This window comes from Cupressus sempervirens, chromosome 2 (genome assembly GCF_028749045.1).
Source record: "Cupressus sempervirens isolate cs-2001-9-10 chromosome 2, ASM2874904v1, whole genome shotgun sequence".
Lineage (NCBI taxonomy): Eukaryota > Viridiplantae > Streptophyta > Pinopsida > Cupressales > Cupressaceae > Cupressus > Cupressus sempervirens.
In genome coordinates, this window is record NC_143119.1 from 685,299,405 (window position 1) to 685,321,231 (window position 21,827).

Below are 21,827 nucleotides of genomic sequence, written 5' to 3' on the forward strand. Positions count from 1 at the left end.
AATTAGGGTTTCTAGGATCCAACCTGGATCGTGTGTTTTGCCTCTTAATCTCTACCATTGGTTGTAAATTTTGGCCTCTATATAAGGCCATTTGCTCTCATTTGTAAAGGGTCGAAGAAAATTGTAGCTATGATAATACCAAAATCACTTCTCTTTATCATTTTTGTGACTTGCATGGTGATAAAGAACATTTGGTGTTATTGCATGGTTTCTACTTCCAATAGGTGAATCTAATTCTAGAATGGGGGCATGACATGGTTGTATAACGCTGAACAGTAATGATATGTTCTTAATTTACACCTACTCGGTTGACCAATAAGTCCTTTGATTAAGGAACATGTAATTAGACTATCATATGACATTACAGGGCCATCAACTTATTACGAAGTAATTGGAAAATATTTGCTTGTTATTAACAGTGATCAAGAGATCAATTTATATTAGAGACTGAACGATGTTTCCTTAAGAAACAATCATAAAGAATAGAACCATTCTATTCTAGAAACATAAAACTAAATATTAGAAACATTCTAATATTTATAGAAGATTACAATAGATAACCATTAGATACTAAACAAAGATAGTAGAAACTATCTATTATTGTAATACCCTCCCTTAATGGTTAATCTATCCAGAGCACGAAGCTATCAAAAAGCGTAAAAGGCAGATTCTGTCTGTTCAAGGTGCTCAGCACTGTTCATTGTGGGCTGCGAACCAAATTGCTTAGATAAGGCAGCTAAGAGCTTCTAACATTCAACCTTCATGTGACCAAACTTGTGGCAATAGTTGCATTGAATGTTCTTTTTCCTCGAGCCTTCTGAATCTAGAGTACAAGATGGTTGATGAGAAGACTACTGATGGTACTTTGTATAATGCTCCAAAACTTTGTAGATGAGCAAAATGCTCCAAAACAAACTGCAAAAAGCCATGATTTTCAGGAGAAAATCGAAAAAACCAAACACGACTTTTGGGGTGAAAAATCAATCAAAACCCAACAATATTTTTGAGGTGAAAAATCAATTAAAACCTGACAATACAAAGCTTTGTTTTTTAGGAAAAAGGTAAAACCCATTAAATAATTTTTGAGGGAATAATTACAAACCCACAAAGGAATCCCACACAACTTTGTGAATTATAGAATCAGAAATTTTTAAGGAAAATCTATAGAAACCCGTAAAAAAATTAGGGAAAAAATATGAAAACACATCGGAAAAAAATTGAGGGAAAAAATTATGAAAACCCACCAAAATTATTAAGGGAGGCAAAACACGAGACTTTGTATGGTAAAGAAGCACATGCAAACAACATGCAAGTACATGCAACCCTCAAAAAGTAGAGACCCAGAAAATTTGAAGGGAGACCCAGAAGAAAGTTTGAAAAACCCAAAAAGAATATGTTGTTGGTTTCTGGATTGGCTCGCTTAAAAATTGACACACCCAAAAAAAACAGATGGCAACCCAATTGAGATCTCAAAAAACCCACGAAGAATCTGTAAAAAAGAATTGGATCCACTAGAAAATTAAGGTTTTGAACAAAAACAGCCTTGCTGCAAAAAAAACCACAAAAAATGGCAGAAATGTGTAGGAAAAACAAACAGATATGAACAGAAATGGGTTGTAGAACCGAACTAGAAGTCGGCGGATTCAGATCTCTCTTAGAACGCAAACCCTAGTCGGATTATAGAGAGAGTTGGAGGCAATTATGCATGTAAATAATTTCAAAAATAAAAGGCAGATAATTTCAACCAAAAAATTATAATTATTTTCGAAAAAATTTAGAGTATTGGCTCTGATACCATATTACGAAATAATTGAAAAATATTTGCTTATTATTAACAATGATCAAGAAATCAATTTATACAAGAAAGTGAACGATATTTCCTTAAGAAACAACCGTAAAGAATAGAAACATTCTATTCTAGAAACAGAAAACTAAATATTAGAAACATTCTAATATTTACAGAAGATTACAATAGATAACCATTAGATTCTAAACAGAGATAATAGAAACTATCTATTATCATAATACAACTAACTCCTTGATTTGTCTCTGATACCGATAACCAAACCATCAACCAACTGCTTGATCTTAAGACAGGCAATCGATATGTAACTGACATCAACATTTACTATATTTTCTCACTAATATATTTTTCCTATGACTCAAGAAGTCATATCTTTCTAGATGTGAGCTCAATAGAACCATGAAGGCATAAAAAACACTATGATAAATATAAAATGCAATCACCATAGCTAATAAACTAACAAAGACATGAAGTGAAATACAAATTTGTAAATTTAATATTTTTTTTAGGTATTTAAAAGAGGCAATCTACCAAAAGGAGTCTCACCATATCCATGAATGCCAATCTAATGAATCTTGGACAAAGAAAATTGAAATTGAAGATCACTATATTCATTATTTATCTACACTTTTATAGAGTTAGAGATGGTTGATAATTAAATCCACTACTTGGCCAATGTCCCCAAATTAGTACGAAAATGACAATACAGGCTCCTCCTATGCTATTGTCTTAGTCAGATATAAAAGGTTACTTCCGATTGCTAATAATACAACCACATAATCTAAATGATTACTAAGACGCACATAGTCCACATTGATCCACCAAGACAATGAAAAAAATGGCAGCTACTAGAGGATGTAGGTGAAACAAAGTATCCATTGACAAGAAAACAAAATTATAATTTTTTTAAGAAGACAACACTCTGCACCTTCCCGATGTTGAAAAGTATTACCCCATGCAAAGACATAAATGTATTTGTTCCCAAAGTGCTTAAATATAGAATTGTCTACATAGGCGACAGGAGCCTGCAGGGTTCAGTCTTCATCATGATCATGGCACTTCAAACGGAATTCAAATCCAATCCCAGATTCATATTTTATGAATAAATAAAGAAATATTTTAATATTTCTGAAGTTATGGATTTGAAAAGTTATGTTAGAATGATATTATATTCACTTCATTATAAAATAAATTATAATAAGTTGACCCCCTTTTTCCTAGGCGTTTGAGGCATAAAATGTTGCAATAAGAAGGGGAGAATTATAACGATAAAATGCAATGCCAAAGGGGTCAATTTTTAAGTGAAGACTTACATTTTATTAAAAATAATAAAGGAAAATCATGGAACCCTAAAAGTAATGACCTAGGGTTTTAAGCCTTTAAAAAGGGCATTTGGAAGGTCATTTTTCCTTGCCCAATTTATTGCATATTCATCTCAAATTGAAGGCAAGGCTCTATTTGCAGAGTTACAGCAGAATTGCCCGGAGATAGGTTGGACGCATATCCAGCTTATTCATAAGTTTGCAATTTATTTGATAAATCTGCTTAGAGAACATTTGTAGCATAGAAATTGGAAGTGTTGCACGATGAGAAAGTGGGAAAGGACCAACACTCATTCCAGGTTCAAACAATAAAAATTTGCAACAGCATTTGCCCCAGCTCATCTGGTAGATATCAGATTGCATTATAAGGAAGGAATTCAGATATTATTTGCTGTAGCGGTGCATTTCTTCCAACTTCAGCACCCAGAATAGCAGATAATGTAGCACATTTGGAGAAGATATTGTAAATGTTAAAAGCCAAATAGATAGTTTCTTGTGGTTTTCCAGATCAGACAACAAGGAGTTCCTATTCATCGCAGACCTAGAGACTTATAGCCTATAGGTGATGTGAGGCTACACGAAGACCATTGGCTGTTTGTATTTCTCCAGGTTTGGCCTTTCCCAGCTAAACAGTGGACAGCAGTAATTACATATCAGATTGGGTACTTCTTAGGGGATAGAAAATCAATACAAAAGGATAGATCTGGAGTTTCAGTAGTGTCCGAAGGCATGCATTCACCTCCAGCTGATTGTACCACCTTGCCCAGGAGTAACATCAGCTTTTAAGGTAATTCAACCTTTGTAATTTGGGTTCCAACTCATAATTAATACGATTTCCATACCTCTTATAAAGTTGTTTGTCCAAGTTTGGCTGGTACAGTTTTCTCAATTGCTATTTTGAGAAGTTACTTGAAAAGTAGTGAATTTCCAGAATTTATCTATCTATTTCAGTTTGACATTTTAGTGTAATCTGTGGTCATATCTACAGAGTTATTACAATAATCAGAAAAATCATTAGAGCGCACAAAAATCAGAATTCTGAAATCAAACAAAAACAAGCCACCACCATATGCTGTCAAAGATTTGAATGAAAACAAAACCAACATTGATATTAGATATTGAGCCCATATCTTTCACGTGTGTATGCAATAAGTATAGTATTCCAGGTGATCAAGTACATTTGGAACTTGCCCCTGCGTGTGGAAAGCAGAATAGAAAGTACGTAAGTTGCTCGCTGGGAATATATCATGCATGAACAGGCACTCAATGAGAAACTGTTACCAGTGTACAGATAACTCATTTAAGTTCCTACTGACTGCGGTACTGTTTATATCTCAGACAGATTTGCAGTCATAGCCTAAAAGGAGCAGCTTGAATGCATCAAATACTTATTTTTTTCCTCTCTTTTGCAGATGCAGTAACTATTCAACTATCACTCCCCTCCCAAAGATTAATACAATTACTATGTATGGTAGAACTGTTGACAAGATCTTTTGTTCATATGCAAATAGCCAGTACAAGGAAGGTCATATCAAGATGGTCAGTTTTGGTAGTCAAAAAGAATTTTTGTATGATAATCTTTGTTATTTAATGAAAGAGTTCACAAACTAGTGTCTTACGGTCAATATTCTTGGAAACTTTTCATTCTTTATGCCAAAGGAGAATCTCAAACTAAGATGCTTGATCTCCTTGCTTGGGATAACAAGGGGACAAAGCTATGGCCAGAACATAAACTCAGAGTATTGCTTTTTTCTAATATATCATGCTTTGTTTATAATTGCATGAATATATTTATATATATAGTATATACACATGCATGTGTGTGTGTGTGTACACGCACGCACACGTGTAGGAGAGAGAGAGAGATTTAAGTTTTGAAGTCCCACAGAACTGTGTACTATTGTGACTCTTTACATCTTTAAAACCATAGTGTGGCACAAACAGATGAATAACACACTGTTTGGCTTACTACTAAAAAAACATATCCCTAGTTTAACTCAATGTATTTTTCTAATCAAAGTCTTTCATTTGGTTAAGGAACAAAAGAAAACAAAGGAGAAAAACCTACCACTCCAGCTTTAATAGCAGAAACCTGCTGCCCTTTGGAAGTGCCACCATACAAGCAAACTGACTTCACTCCACAAGAATTGCCAGCATCAGCTACCACGTCTGCAATCTGTCACAAACATTCTCCATTTTGAAATTCATCAAAATGATTTAATCTATAGAATCGAGTTAAAAGCACTTCCCTGAGTAACTACAATACAACATCAGTTATGCCTTATAATACATGCTCCATTATTGGGACGATAGAGGAGTTCTCCTTGAATTAATTGTCAACACAATAATCATGACAAAATAATAATAATCATATTAATTGGAACCCCAAACACGGCAATACTTTCTTAAGACACCCAAGTATATAATACTGAAGGGAAATAATTTAGTGATTAAACATTCACTCAACGAAGGTGGAAATAAATTCTTTTTGAAGTAAAGGCTCAAGTTAGTTTCTCTTCAGGTTAACTGCAATTTGAAATCGTTGAAGCCACTTTAGTTTTAAGTCCCAAATTTCTTTGAACATTTTTTTTTTTGAAAAAAGGTTTACTGCAAAATTAGAAGGAAAGCGCGTTTGATGAAATGCTATAATAAACCCCAAAACCTACAAGGAAGAACTTTAGCTTTTATCAATTTGCAAAGCATAATTTTGGGTTCTCAGCACACAAGGCAAAAATACTAAGGACAATACTCGTCATTTTGCTCTCAGGTATGGACACAAGGCTAATAAACTCTTCTAAACACAACTGAGGGATTGTTTATCTTTTCTAATAGCAAAGACAAGCTAATGTACGACAGCTAACACATGCTCACCTTTTTCTGGCTAAAGGCAGAGACGAAAAAAAGAAAGAGCCTTTAGCCTTTAGCTTTCACTCAGTCAGAAACTAAGGCAACCATTTCTAAAAGGTAATTTCAGATTCAACACTGAGAAAGAAAGCATATTAATACCCACTGGCATCCAAAGTAAGCTGCATATATTTAACAGCGACTTTAGCATAGCATGTGTGTAATTCATTTTGGGGCAATCGTGTATAGGAAATGTAAATAATAATTACTTATAGCACATGCACACGCACACACATAGAGAGAGAAAGAGGGAGGTTTATTTGTCAATATTCTATTAAACGTGCATGAGTGAGTGCATATATATATATATATATATATATATGTGCATAAACACGACCCAGAAACCAAATGCACCAAGAAATTTAGATGGATGGAATCTATTCGTTCTGGCATCTGCACAGAGCCCTGATAGCATTCTTTTGCACCTTAGAGTATTCAATATGTTTTTGTGACTGTGTCAGGGTTAAACAAGTACGTCTGACATAACAATTCATAACTATTTTTTATATTCTACTTGAATACAATAGTAATACTTTAAGAAATAATACAAATTGTTTAGATTAATTATAATAGTTCTTTCCTATTTTTATTTGTAAAAATCTCAGTTTTTTACTGATTGATTGAGAATGATTATTTCTGATTCAGCATTTATGAGCAAATTTTTCCATACATTTGACATTTGCATTTGATGCTTGCGATAAAAATGGTTTGCATCTTCTCATACTTGTTTTAAAAAATAAAGGCATCGCAAGATGAAGCATCAAAAAGTACAAAAAAAATCCCTTGAATTAGAGCATTTTTTTAAGAAAAAAGGCTTTCACCGGATGAAATTTATTTGCATAATAATGATGGGGTAGCTGTGTCAAAATAACAGAAAAAAACATTTATACAGAATTTTCAATGAATTACAACTATGTGATGCTAAGAATTGAACTTACTTGTTGAGCAAGTTCTCGAGTAGGTGAAAGTACTAGACAGAATGGCATGGATTTGTTTACTGTCTTTCTGTTCTTCTTATTTAATATATGCATTAAAGCTGGCACACCAAATGCTATCGTTTTCCCTACAGAAATCAGAAGACTATTGTTAAGTCTCACCACCATAATACAAATACATCTCAAAACTCACACTCAACAAAAGCAGTCTCCTGCTAATTACTTGAACATCAACTAGGCACACCCGACGAAGTCAACAAATTCAAAATATTTAACAATTTCATAGAAGATGAGGGATGTAATCATTGAAAATGCAACAATGAGGGTAGAAACATAGAAATGAGAGAATTTATTTTTTGTACACAAAACCCATTATAGCAAGTCATAAACAGCAGTACATAAATGCTGTTTTAGCATATTTCTCAAAGTAATTTAGAATGTTATTAATAATAATCATGTACCTAATGTCAAAAAGGATGAGCTCAACTAGTAAACCATCTGGCTTTTCTCAAAGGAGATGCATATTCAAATCCCTAGAAAACATGTTCTATAAATAAACATAGAAATGACTGTTAGATCAAGTAAATAAACACATCCAACCCTAGGTTTACATTAGCAAACCCATCTTTAGAATGATATACGTAAGTATACCAAAAGATGACATATTTGTTCATTATTCCAATGAAAACAATTATATCTTATTATATTGTATTTAATATTAAATCGTTATTGGCCTGCTACTGGGCCTCATTGGGCTGACTCAGTTGATCAACTGGTGGATGATGCGATAGAACAAGATTAATTTTGACAAAGCATCAAAAGGTAATCTGGGATATTCAGGAGCAGCATATGTTGCCCAGGATTCAAAAGGTAATTTTCTTGCTATAGAAGCTTTGGGACTGGGATAATGAAGCAGAGACCAATACATCCCTTAAGGTAGTTCGGATGGCAAAAAATTATCAATGTCCAAACTCCATTTAGAAGGCAGTTTTCTAATTATTATCACTTGCATTATCAAGGGTGAGACACCAACATAGAAGATTAATAAATTTACAAATATTATTTTAAAATATCTTTTAGAACTTGAAGAGTTCAAATTTTCCCATATTAAATGAGAAGGTAATAGGATGGTGGGCACCCTGTCCAATGTCAGGGTTGCATTAAAATCAAGCAACACGGGAAGGATTTGGGATGATTTTAGGGACATCCCATCAGAAGAGATGATTGGCCCATACGCCGACACTTGAGAGCCATGTGAGGTGAAGCGTGTGCCTTAATGATGTGGAGGCAATTTAGGATGATTGTGGGCCTTTCATACTCAGTTAGTGACCGCCATTGCTCCTCCCACTCCTCTATTCAAGTTTTCAAACCTTCCAAAGGTTGGAAAGAAGACTGACAAAACAAAATAGAAAATTGTTACCACATCGATTCAGCATTGACTTTGCTTCCATTTTGGGATCAATCCTTCTTTTGAATGACTCATCAATCTCAAAGAATTTTTTTTAGGGTTTTGTAGGTTTTTGCAATGATTTTTTTTACATTTGTAGGGATTTTAGTATGATTTTAATGCACTTTAAATGCAAAAAGGTCACTAAAATCTGGTCAGTGATCAATCACCAACCTTTTTACAAATCGTGACTTTTTCAGGGAAAATGTGGTGGGCTCTAAAGTTTAGGATTAATCGGCTACAATCTAGATATTATGCAGATTATTCCTTTCTAAAAATAATACTATTCTTGTTGGTCATTAATCTGCTAAAGCACACAAAATTCTACTTTCACTTTGACAGAATCTTGCAATTACAACCCTATTTGCAAACTATGAAACTTGTGACAGTTAAGATTTGTAACACTTTCCTATTTGATTTTTCACCATTATACAAAAATGTGGCAAGATAGGATAGGAATGCCCTTATAAAGGTCACATTTTTTATTAACCACATTTTTTATGGTAACAAACACAACAATGTTTCATAACTAATTCCTTTCCTCTTTGTACTTTATAAACTCTATTTAGAATTTACCATCTTGCCTACCTAAGTTCAACCTGTCAACCTCAAACAGATGAGCAAATAGAGGTTGTTGATACAAATTTGGTTGATCTACTAAGAAGTTTAGTTGGAAAAAGCAAAATCTTTGGGATCTAATAGTAACACAAGTTAAATTTGCTTATAAAATTCAATAAACAAAAGCACAATGAAAGTTGTACCCCTTCGGTCCCTGTACCACCGTGGTCACCCTCTGTGACACCTTCGTGGTTCCCTTCAACGAGTTGCCTGAACCTCTGTCTTCACTCAGCTTGTTGTGCAAGAATTAGGGCTTGGTGTGTGGCATGTATGACATCATTTGGATCCTTCTTATTTCTATCCTTATTTAATAGATTGGGCATTAACTCCAAGAGAACATCATAAATAACAAACAAACTAAGCACTTTTTGTTTTTTTATATCTCCGTACAAGACAAGAGGGCTAACTATGCGACCTTTGCCATTACAGATTTACAAGTGTTCTTTGCCACCCCCAAGCTCATGGGTTGGTCCTGCATCGGGATGCATTGCGTTCCTCTTTATCCCGACAGTTGCTTTCAATAAAGTTCCAAAGGATCTGTTGCCGTCGTTGTTTGCGCTCGACTTCTTCCTGGCAATAAATGTTTGTGTCAATAGACGATGCAATTGGTGCAAAAGCCTATTGGTCTTGCGTCAGGATGCATCGCAGTCCTCTCTGTCCCAACAGTTGCTTTCAATAAAGTTCCAAAGGATCTGTTGTCGTTGTTGCTCGCGCTCGACTTCTTCCTATCAATTTCATTGTGCAATAAATGTTTGCATCGATAGACGAGGCTATTGGTGCAAAAGCCTATCCATCACTAGGCTAACGTTCAATGCATCCCACACGGAGTCCTCCATAACTTCCTCTAGGGTGGCCTCCCATCGTACGAATGTCTCAATAGCAGACCATGGGAAAATACGAAAGTCAATTGTCATAGCATGCTCCCCTTCAAAAAGTTTTGTGATTTTTTCTTCATTGGTTGACCTGTTGTCATTCACAGGTAGTCCCATCTATTCCATTGTCGTGCTTCCCAGATTCATTTGGGCAACAACACCAAATGTTTACCCTCCAGGGGTAACAGAAACTAATGCATAGATACAAAACAAGGTATTGAGTACAGGAAAGGTAGAGAAACCCAAAAGTAACTTATTTATTCATTAATCATCGAATGCAAGATTACATTTCCAATGCACAACATATCCTTTTAGATGAAGAGGATTCATACATATAATACCCGAGGGGGTGTGAGGCGAACCAACGCACCCGTATAACTTCCCTCAGTTACCCCAAACTACCTAACTACCCAATTTCCCGATAACAAATTTACTTTCCAGATTCTGAGTATAGCCTAAGAGAGACACAATGACATACAATGCTGATTTAGGCAGAAAGCATGCAGTTGCAAAAGATTTTTCTGATAACATACATGAATTGCACCAAAAAAACTGAAGAGAATTTTGGATCAAAGTACCATGAAATACAAGAAGCATGCTGATCTTAAGAGAAAGGAATAGGAATTTCAGGTTGAGGATCTTGTGTTAGTTAACTTGAGGAATGAAAGGTTTTCAATAAGCTGAAGTGAAAAAAGATTGAACCATGTAGAATCTTAAGGAAGTTTTCAACTAATGCCTACGACATAGAGCTTACTGAAAGTTACACATTTCACCCATTTTCAATGATGTTGCTTTATACCATGATTATGAAATGCAGAGTTCTAAAGCAAAAGATGCAGATCCTAATGAGTAAAGGGAAAGAAGGGTAAAGCAATTTCCTAACAAGAAAGAAATGAAGTGGAAGTTATCTTTGATTCTCTAATAGCCAAGAAGGCAAGAGGGAAAGATACAAAAAAAATAAGTCAAGTGGAGAAATAAGGGAATAGATGCGGCAACATGGATGCCAACATCTGAGATTGCCAAGCAGAGAATTTCAGTCTTATTCTTACAAACACTCATAGTTGTTAAACTCATGTAAAATACATTACCTGCCTTGTGTGTTGCAGATCTTTCGTTTTCCTAATATGTATTTGGTTCCTTTGTTGTGGACCTAAACATCATCATTTCCAAATGCTTTCTTATTGTAAGTCATGAAAGTAGATGCATGTCAATATGACCCTTGATTGGGTGTTGTTGAAACACACCGCGCTTTACTTATGTTCTTTAAAACTACAGCTTGGCATTAAAGTTTATCTGTTGGTTCCACAAACTTAAATGCCCCCAAAAGAATATTAAAAACTAATGTAGGTGTTCCATCTCCTACACCACTTTGTTGGTGCCCATGTGACATGCAGGCAATTCCCTTCTGCTAGTGTCCAACCAAAAATAACACCTCCTACACCACTTTGTTGCAGCCAACATAGCATGCTTACAATTCCCTTTGGCTACTACACTTCCTTGTCATGGTCACGGGGAATTCACTAATTGCCGTTACCATTTCCTAGCACTTATTTCTGCTAGGATCCGCCAAGGTTTGTGGGCTCTGATTTTCCTCTGTTAATACACTGTCTCCCTTCTACCTAGCAGATACATTGCCCATTCCACATGTGCGTGTGCGAGAGAGAGAGAGAGAGAGAGAGAGAGAGAGAGAATTACAAAAAAAAGGGAGAGTCATGGAGAAGATAAGAGCTTAGTTTTATGTGGCTGGCTAAGGAACTGCAGTACCAGAGGTCTGGGTCATTTCCTGAACTAGGTTGAATGTCTCTGTGGTGGTCTATAAAAAATTCAGAATAATATCTCAACAGTTGCAATCCCATTTGCTGGTCTATGTGCCTGACTCATGAACACTGGATAATTTGAAATTTCAATGAAGATAATGATATTCAATTAGCTGTTCTCCCTCATTATTTCTATATTCTGTCATACCAGTGCTGGTTTATGTGTGGACCTGAAGGATCAACTGCCTTTCACTAGACACGTATTCTCAACTGTATTGTGGGCAACGAAATTGAGCAACAAGTTGAGAATATACCCAACATGAAGTGCTACTTTATCCATGTGAGTTTAAATCTTCATATTCTTGTTGCACTCCTCCTGCATACTTGTTCTTTCATGTGTCTTTTCTGGGAGATTCATTTTATCACAACGCAACAGATCACTTTTCCCATGTTTCTTTCAAGTTAAAGGTCGTGATGATTGAACAAATTTGAACAAACAATACTTTGGATATGACTTAGTATATTTTTCTTTCCCCAGTTGCAATCTCCTCACTGTATTTGTATCTACATCCATATCTATGTCCATGAAACTTTGCCTAAAACTAGAAAGACAATGAACAACTAGAAGAAGATTATGTGGGAGTCTGCAATGACAAAAGAAACGGACTCCTTGCTGAAAATCACACTTGGGATTTATGTAAGTTGCATGCAGGTAAAAAAGTTTTACAGAATAAATGGGTTTACAAGCTGAAAGACGAGGATGGTGGTAAGAACAGACTTAAAGTCAGGTTAGTTGTAAAAGGATTTGCACAGAAAAAGGGAATTGATTTTGATGATATATTTTCTCTAGTTGTTAAAATAACTTCTATTAGACTTGTTTTAAGTATTGTGGCTACTGAAGATTTACATTTGGAGTAGCTTGATGTTAAAAAAACTTTTCTTCATGGTGATTTGGATGAAGAGATATATATGGAACAGCCACAGGGACTTGAGGTCAAAGGTAAGGAGAACTTAATGTGCAAATTGAAGAAAATTTTATATGGCTTGAAGCGAGCACCTCGGCAATGGTATCTAAAATTTGACAGTTTTATGCATAAGCATGGATATACTAGGTGTCATATTATTTTATGCTTATATGTTGATGATATGCTTGTAGTTGGGTCTAACACAAATCACATCAAGGGATTGAAACAACAGTAAGCACATTCATTTTCTAAGAAGGATTTGGGGGCAGCAAAACAAATCTTTGGTATGAAAATTTGCACAAAATTGACTTCATCTCAAGCTGATTAAATTGAGGTGGTCTTGCAGCGTTTCTATATGGAGAGTGTCAAAGTTGTCAGCACATCTTTGCCTGGCCATTTGAGATTGACCAAGGAGATGTGTCAAAACACATAGGAAGAGGAGGATAAAATGTCCAAGGTACCTTATGCTTCAACTATAGGAAGTTTAATGTATGTTATGTTATGTACTAGGCCAGATATTGCACATGCAGTGGGAGTTGTTAGTAGGTATATGAGTCATCCTGGGATTGAGCATCGGAATGCAATCAAATGAATTCTCGAATATTTGAAAGGAACATCCAGTAAATGTTTACATTTTGGGGGCTCTAATATTGATTTACAAGACTATGTTGACTTAGATTTGGCAAGAGATCTAGACACCAAGCGGAGTACTACAGGTTATGTATTTACTGTTGGTGGAACAGCAATGAGTTGCATTTCTTGGTTACAAAAGGTGAATGTTTTATCTACTATAGAAGCGAAGTATGTTACTGCTACAAAGGCAGCCAAGGAGATGATATGGCTTCAATTCTTCATGGAAGAGCTGGGGCACCCACAGATGAACTATTATCTGTTTACAGATAGCTAGAGTGTCATTCATCTCGCAAAGAATTTTGCTTTACATACATATGATAATCCAACAGATATGTTTACAAAGGCAATGACAAGGGAGAAGCTAAACTCCTCTTCAACTTTGGTTGGTCTTCTAAATTGAACAGAATAAAAGAACAACAGAGTCTAGGGTGGTTTTACATTCCAGCGTGAGCTATAGGTTTTTGATCAGTCTCCAAGTGGGAGATTATTGTTGTTTTGTCTGCTCAGTCTCTCAGTGGGAGATTGTTGTTATGTGGAGCCTAACCAGACTTGGAGGTTAATTTTTCCCTACTTCATTCGGCACAATTTCCCCCTAGATTTGTCTACGGGGGTTTGGGGGCAGCACCCCTAAGACAAGGTCAAGGGGCAACACCCCCAAAAGCTCAAATGACTATTCTTATAAAAGACGTCGGGAGCTATTTTTCTATTGGATGACTTATTCTAGCCCTAATTTTGTAAGGGGCAAAAAGCTTGTATAAAATGGCTTAGGGTTATGAATTTCATAATTTATGATGATTTAGTAGCTTCTTGCAGCAGTATTGGGCTGTAAGGGATTGCGGATTGTAATCAGGTTGAAATCACAAGAAAATAATAATATTGGACTCACTATCAATGGACGTAGCCCAGGGATTGGGTGAACCACGTTAAATCTCTGTGTCTTTTGTTCTCTTGTGTGCTTTATTACTTTATTGATATTGGTTATATTTGCATGTAATTGTTATTTCTATCTCTTTAATCCTAACACCAAGAGCTTTCTTCCTTCAACCAGACAAATCTTGACACTAGTGCAATACTCATTCTTAGGGTTCTCTATTAAAGGCATCAATACTTGTTTCATTCCATTTGCAAGTTTGGTATACCTATTCCTTCTACCATCATGCAAAACTTGTCTATTATACTACCAAGGTCTACCCAAAAGGATATGACATACATCCATAGGCATAATAGCACAAAGAACATCATCATGTTAAGATCTAATTTTTAATTTCACTCAGCATTGCTCACTTACCAATACCTTATGGTCATCCTTTATCCATGCAATCTGATATTGGGATGCTTCAACCTCTACAATTTCAATCTGTCCACCAACTCCTCAGATGCTAGGTTATCTAAACTACCACTGTCCATGATCACTTTGTAACATTTTACTTCAACTTTGCATCTTGTCTTGAACAAACATTTTCCTCCACAATGTTTCCTAATCCACTTCCTCGTGACATAGGGCTCTCCTCACCATTAGGGCTTCTCTAGCTTTTGGTTGATTCAAAGATGCAATCGGTTCTTCTAGTTAGGAATAACAGAACCACACATAACTGAATGGGGTGGGGTGAATCAATTTTGAGCAAATGAAGACATTAAACCATCCACTAACAATAAAATCTTAAACATCTATAGCAATGTAAATAAAAAAGGAAAACCCCAATGGGATCAAACCCACAAGATGATGTACTAACACATATTAAACCTTGTTAAAGGTATAATAGGGAATGCCCATGCATTCAAGCACTCGCCTGGAGCAACAAGCCTATTTGGACAACAATCTAATTACAATAGGGCCACAACCCAAAGAGTGCACAACAATTCACTATGGACAATAATCCATTGAAATGAACTAATCAAAAACATCAATTACGCCAATACCCTGGAGCAACAAGCCTATTTGGACAACAATCTAATTACAATAGGGCCACAACCCAAAGAGTGCACACTGAAATGAACTAATCGAAAACATCAATTACACCAATACAGTTCCTTTGAAGCACAACTTTAGATTCCACTTATACCTCTTCTCTGATCAAGTACTTGCACCAACAACTTCACAACATCATGATCTCACCAGTACACACAAACCAAATTCACATACAAATTCATTTACATATACAAGTCTCAAGCATATATTAGGTCAGCTCAATATAGGACTTAATACAAAAATGAATTACATAAACCAATGCAATCCATAAGTCTCAGCTAAAACACATAAAGAACCCTTTACAATAATATTCAAATGCTAACACTCCAATAGATAATCCAAATAATCAAAGCAACACGTTTCCTAATGTTAGTGAACAGATTGTCCTGTGAAGAAATACATACAAATTAACCCTAAATGCCCAAGTGAGAAAACTAATCAGCACTAGTAGTTGGATAGGTTATTATTGGATTAATAACCTTCCTCTGAATTCTATCGAGTACAACTCCCCGTATATGATATACAATGAATTAAATATAGATGCTTTTAACCAGAAAGCACGAGACGTTTAGAAACATCTATATGTAAGCACAATATAGATGCAAAGAAATTAACTAATTGAATGGAAATAAAAAGAAGATGACACCAAGTTCGCTTGTCCAATCATTACATTATAGAAGAAAAGCAGAAATAAAGATGAATGGTTCTTTCCAAATGTACGAATAACTAAGCCCAAAGTCTACAGGTAATCGTAACAACAATTTACATGTATCAGATCTGTATTCAGAGATAATCAAGATAACTCAAAGATTAACATTGATTAGCAAATCAGCATGCAATCACAAAGTATTGATATACTAAATTCTCCTCCTCTAAACACAACAAAACAGCATAGACTTGCTGATTGATACACATAAAAATCACTATCTGGAAAAAAATTCCCCCCCCTTCCTGCATTACAATTTAAATCCAAAGCTATCCTGTAGCACCCAGTCTACAACAAAGCAAAACCAAAAATGGAACCCTTTTCCAATGCTGTAGCCTATTTTTCTCCTCTGCTGTTGTTGATTTTTTCAATTTTTAGAAAAACTGATTCTTGAAATTTAACTGTCCGACTCTTTCCTTTCATTTTTTTTTTATAGCTTTTCTTTGACTTTTATGACATTCAGCTTTTAAAAGGTTTTTCACTAAATCAAATGTCATTTTAGCATATTTGGACAAGTAAGAAATGAATAAATTAGTCCATAATAATAATAATAATTTGCTGCTGGGCGGATTAGAAATAATTCTGACAGTAAAAATAGGTCTGATTGCGGGGGGCATAACTAATTATTGCACTATTGGATCTTGCTGAATTTTGGATATGTTGTCACAATCCTAGTTTTTCACATTCTTACCGAAGCGATTTTGAAAATAATGTCTCAGTCAAAAGTTACAGGTCACTGTTTAAGGGTCTATATGACTGTCAGAAAATCAGAATTATAAAGTTGACAGCAAGAGTCTTATATTTTCCATCTTTGCTTGTATCAATTTGGTGGATTTATAATGCATTCCATTTGGTCTTGATTCATCATTCATGATTGCTGTCATATGAATTCCAAGCTTATCGAGCTGGAGCATTATGCCAAACAGTTCACATATATTGCCTACGTTTCCAAATCAACATTTCCACTAAACTGATCATCTGACACTTCTTCATGTGAGACTTGTATTCATGTTCCCATTCCAAACATTAAAGTTTAGATCTGGGCTTTGCTTTAGCTTTTCCACCTTGAACCTTTTGAACTAAACCTTTGAATTTGTGAATTGACAAACTGCATCTCTGAACTGGAAATGAATCACTGAACCCAAGCTACTGAATTGAATATGTGAAAATCTTCAGAATAAACCACTGAACCCAAATTATGAACCAAGACTGAATTCAAGTTTTAATCTGATCATGGATTATAAATTTTCTGAGTCAATGAATCTGCATTTTGAACCATGAGTCTGAACTTTGCTTGTGTTGAACCTACAGGATGGATCATTTGAACCGCTGAACCACTATGAATCTTCTTATGCAGACTGAACCATTGAAATAATGCACTGAAGATTCCAACCATAACCTTGCACCTTTGATAACTATTCTCTGAACATGTTTGTTATGCAACATTGAACCAACAAATCTATAAAATTATTTGAACCTGTTCTAGCAGGTTGAACCAATTCGAGCTGCTAAACTGTTCTGAACCACCTTGAATTGCCTCGAACTGCTTTGAACTTCTTTGAACTACTTTGAACTTTAGTTCAAAGTGGTTCAAAAACATAAATTACAAGTTCTAAAACCATGTCCATATTGGATACTAACACCTAACTAAGTCAGCCCAGAAATAATTTCTCTCTCTATCCAACGACCAAATTGATTTCCATGGAAATAATCCTCAAGCAAATCTAAAGAAACATAAGAATGTATGTCTTCATGAAGTATCCTGAATTGCAAATCGCAAACCTGCACCACCGAAACTTTCCCAACCCAAAACCAGACCAATACAATGGTAGTTAAATAGATTCCAACTCATTGTTGTCCAACCAATAGTAAATACATATCCTATAGTACTCTGCTTGCTATCTAGATCTCCTACCAAATCTGAGTCAACATAGCCTTGTAAATTAGGAGTAGAGCCCCCAAAATGCAAACATTTACTAGATGTTCCTCTCAAATATCTGAGAATCCATTGCGTTGCATTTCATATATCTGATTTCTTGACAAGTAGAAATAAGAAATAACATAATTTAAAATTCATGATGATAATATGTACATCAAATGAAATACAAAAATATAAAATAGATACCCGAGAAGAACTAGATGATGCCCCTGTGTTGAGCAAGTCTTGGCATCTGGAAGAGAGCAGAAGCATTGCCATGGGCTTAACCTCCCAACCACGAACCTTTAAGTATCTCCATACAATCTCCATTGAGAATGGCCCTCCCTACCTTGGAAGTAGGCTTGGTAGACCATTGTCTTGCCACTGAGCATCCCGGTGTTAGAGTGTCGGCTAGTCAGCTGACAAGGTTGTGGACACTTTTCAATCAACCTATCTTCTAACTACTAGCACTCTAACCTCTGGTGATCACAACAGCAATCTTGCCATTAACCTATCTTGGCCAAGGATTTCAGATGGGCAACATAGGATGCCCAATCAGCCACCACTTGACTTGACAACAAGAGATTATACAAAGGATTTCCATGAGCTAACTTATTTTATTGAGATTTGAGTGTCGTTACTGATTATGTTCACTTTTCTTACAGGGTTATTCCCATTCACTCCCATCATCACAACCATACTGGTCCTCATGGATGAATTTTGGGGTGGGTTCTCAATTGTTATTTGGTTTGCAAAATATAACATTGCCATCTTTCATGCCCAAACTGGTCTATGGCATCATAAATAAGATATGCTTTCATTCTGATTAATTCTTTATCATAAGGTACAACTCCCATCTCAAAGATATATTGACTGTATCTCTATATGAGTTAGCGCTCTTTGACAGAAAAACATAAGTGTATTCATAATTGAAATGTTAACACAAGCATGATCTTTTGACTGTGAAAACTCTTTTCTCATATCAATTTAACAGAAAGAAAAAATACACAGGCTGAAATCATTCTAATCCTGATTTCAAGAAAAGAAACATTAAAGCCTTTCTTAAGAGACGAGTCGACAATTTCAAATGCATGACTTCTATAAAAATAAGACACTAACCAAATTAAAATGTGTGACCTGAGATTGGTATTGCACGATTTGGAAAATGCAATTAAATTGGCGTTGAGTATACCGCCCTCTTGTGCAATCAAATCTTAATTTCATATCCAGTATAAAGGGACATTGGGCAATCTTAGACAAGCTCGGCTTCTCAAAATCATTCGCTATATATGATCACACTTAAGCTTGAAAAACCAGAAAACATAGCGAGCAAAATGAATTACGGAGAGAGGCAATGTTGTTTTGAAAGAACCGCCCGAGAAGGTGAGAGGCAATATATTAATGTATCCTTGTTGAGGCGAGCAAAGATATGCAAAGAGGCACCACATGCATGCTTAGTTACACAAAAATTACTGAGGTGGCAAAGCATTTGCACAGGCCTTCTAATCAAATTTGAATAAAATGGGATAAAATATATCACCTAATGACATAAAAGAGATGAAAAAGGTGACCTCATGGCAAAATAAATAAACTATTGCCAAGGTCTGAAATAAAAATAAGGGTAGCAACTAATGTCTTCATTCATGCCTTTATATAATAGTGTCCCCCCTTTATATTCATCTTGTTTGAGTAGCCTTAACATGTAGGTATGTATATATGTACATATATAGGTATACGTTAAATTAGAGGTTCGCATACATATATATGTGTGTGTGTATACATACGTACAGATTTTACACCCACCCAAGTATGAGTATAGACAAGATATTATTATACTAAGACATGATGGAATTTGCAAGATATATTGAGATCATCCACATTATGAAGGTAGTAATCTTTATTATTTGAGTTTTTTATTATGTTATAATTCAACTAGTTAGCGCATGGTCATCCTTTGTACATTCTTGCTTGTCTAGCCTTTTCATCCTTGATCCAAGTGGTTAGATTTCAAAACTGATGGTTTGATAGTATATTTAGGTGTCCCATTCCTAACTCCTGTTTTGGCAACACTTCATAGTGCTCCTGCAAAAAAAAAGGTTCCAAAGTAACGTGTTTCCATAGTTTGAAATATAAATAAAATATCACATAATCATTTTCAATTTACAAAATATTCATTTTTCAATTTCCATCATAACAACTAACATGTCATATGAAATAATAACTAATAACCGAAATTCCATTTCACATGAATCAAATATCTCAACAACTTAACCGATCAACTAACTTCACATGAATTCTCAACGGTTAGAAGATTATTTTAAATTTAGCAAAAATTTGGGATGTAACAAGTCTTCATCAAAACCTCTATAACTCAACCAAAACAGCTCATCACCATATGTGATGGCAAACATAGAATGTCCATTCTTTGAATATCAATCCATAACAATTGCAAGCACAGGTGAACCAAACTATGTCATCTTTGAACCAATATCTAAACTGAACAATAACAAATACTTTGTTTAATAAACAGATATGTTGACAACAATGGCAAAGCATTAATGCCAAACATAACCAGCAACATTTCACTCTTAAACAATCTCCCAACAATCACAATCTCTAAGACTTATTTCACATAGGTAGTTCTACCCTTACCTTCGATCCTCTAGCTTGAAGTACCTTGGGTGCATTTGAATGCTCGGTGTCCTTCTCTACACTTCAAATAGGTTCCTCTCAACACTCTACAGTCATCTCTCCTATAGCTACGTGATCCATCACCTCTTTGGAAAAAAATTGCCATCCCTTTTGTATTAACTTTCTTCTTTGAATTTTGTCTTTCATTTGTTCTAATCCCCATAAGATCTTCCTCCTCCAAATGTTCTTCCTCTTTGACTTCACTCTTGCCTTTTGTTCAATTTATCCTCAGCTTTTATGGCATACTTACATTTTGTAACTTGACCAAACTAATCTCATCTTGAATTGAAACCCTTAAACCATTCAAATACCTTATCACCCTCTCAACCTCATTATTGGTAAGATCAGATTTAATGTCCAGCTTGTAGAATTCCTCGGTGTACACCTTCACACTAAGATCCTTTGGCTTTAGGTTATGCAACTTCCTAAACAAATTCACTTGGTAATTTGCACATAAGAACTTGGAATTCAATTTGTTTACCATTCAATTCTATGACTTAATTTTCTCCTTACCCCTTCTTTGTCTATCAATATGCGAATAATACCACCATAAAGATGTGTGACCTTTCAGCTTTGTACAAGCATACTTAACCTTATTATCTTCACTTGTACCCTCAAATTTAAAGTACTTTTCCATCTTTGTGATCCAAACAAGCAACTCATCTGAACCTGACTTGCCATCATAATCAAGTGGATTGAAATGGAGTTCTCCATTCACTATGGTTATGGCTCTTCACTATGGTTATGGCTCTTGGTAGTCTTTTATCTCCATGTTCAAGCTTTGGTGTTGCTTCTTCAACTTCTTCATCCTCACTCACATCCTCAATGCGTCTACCCTCTTCTCTGGCAATTTCCACAACTTCTAACCTAGCTGCAATCTGTCTCAACATGTCCATCATAGCTAGATCTACATCTCTGCTTTCACAAAGAATCTTTGCACAAGTCCTCTGCAATTGCAATTAAGATCCCCACTCTACCAACCCACAACAATCAATCTAGGCCCTTGCGACAATTGCAATTAATATTCAACTTCTGCAAGGAACAAAAACTTGGTCTAATACCACTTGGTGCAATCGAGGATAGGAGGGACCTAGAAAGATCCATACAATCCTTGCAGCACGAGTAACACAACAGAAATTAAAAAAACAATTGAGTGACCAGCAAGATCAGCCTTGTTATTTTCAGTGAATTCAAGTACAACGGATTTGAAACATGTAGTCTTACATGCTAGGCATACAAGCCTGATTGCATTAAGATTTTTTTAAAGCCTAACCTTCAACAGGTTA

General features: G+C 35.4%; 1 protein-coding gene across 1 annotated transcript in view; it reads right to left on the minus strand.

Moving 5' to 3' along the window:
• Positions 1–21,827, minus strand: part of STRS1 (DEA(D/H)-box RNA helicase family protein) — a 107,613-nt gene that overhangs the window by 81,085 nt on the left and 4,701 nt on the right. Inside the window, exons 2-3 of the mRNA XM_089815049.1 lie at positions 6,969–7,093; positions 5,195–5,302 (exon numbers count right to left, since the gene is read on the minus strand). Of these exons, the coding sequence (XP_089671175.1) occupies positions 5,195–5,302; positions 6,969–7,093 (233 nt within the window). The remainder of the gene's footprint in view (positions 1–5,194; positions 5,303–6,968; positions 7,094–21,827) is intronic.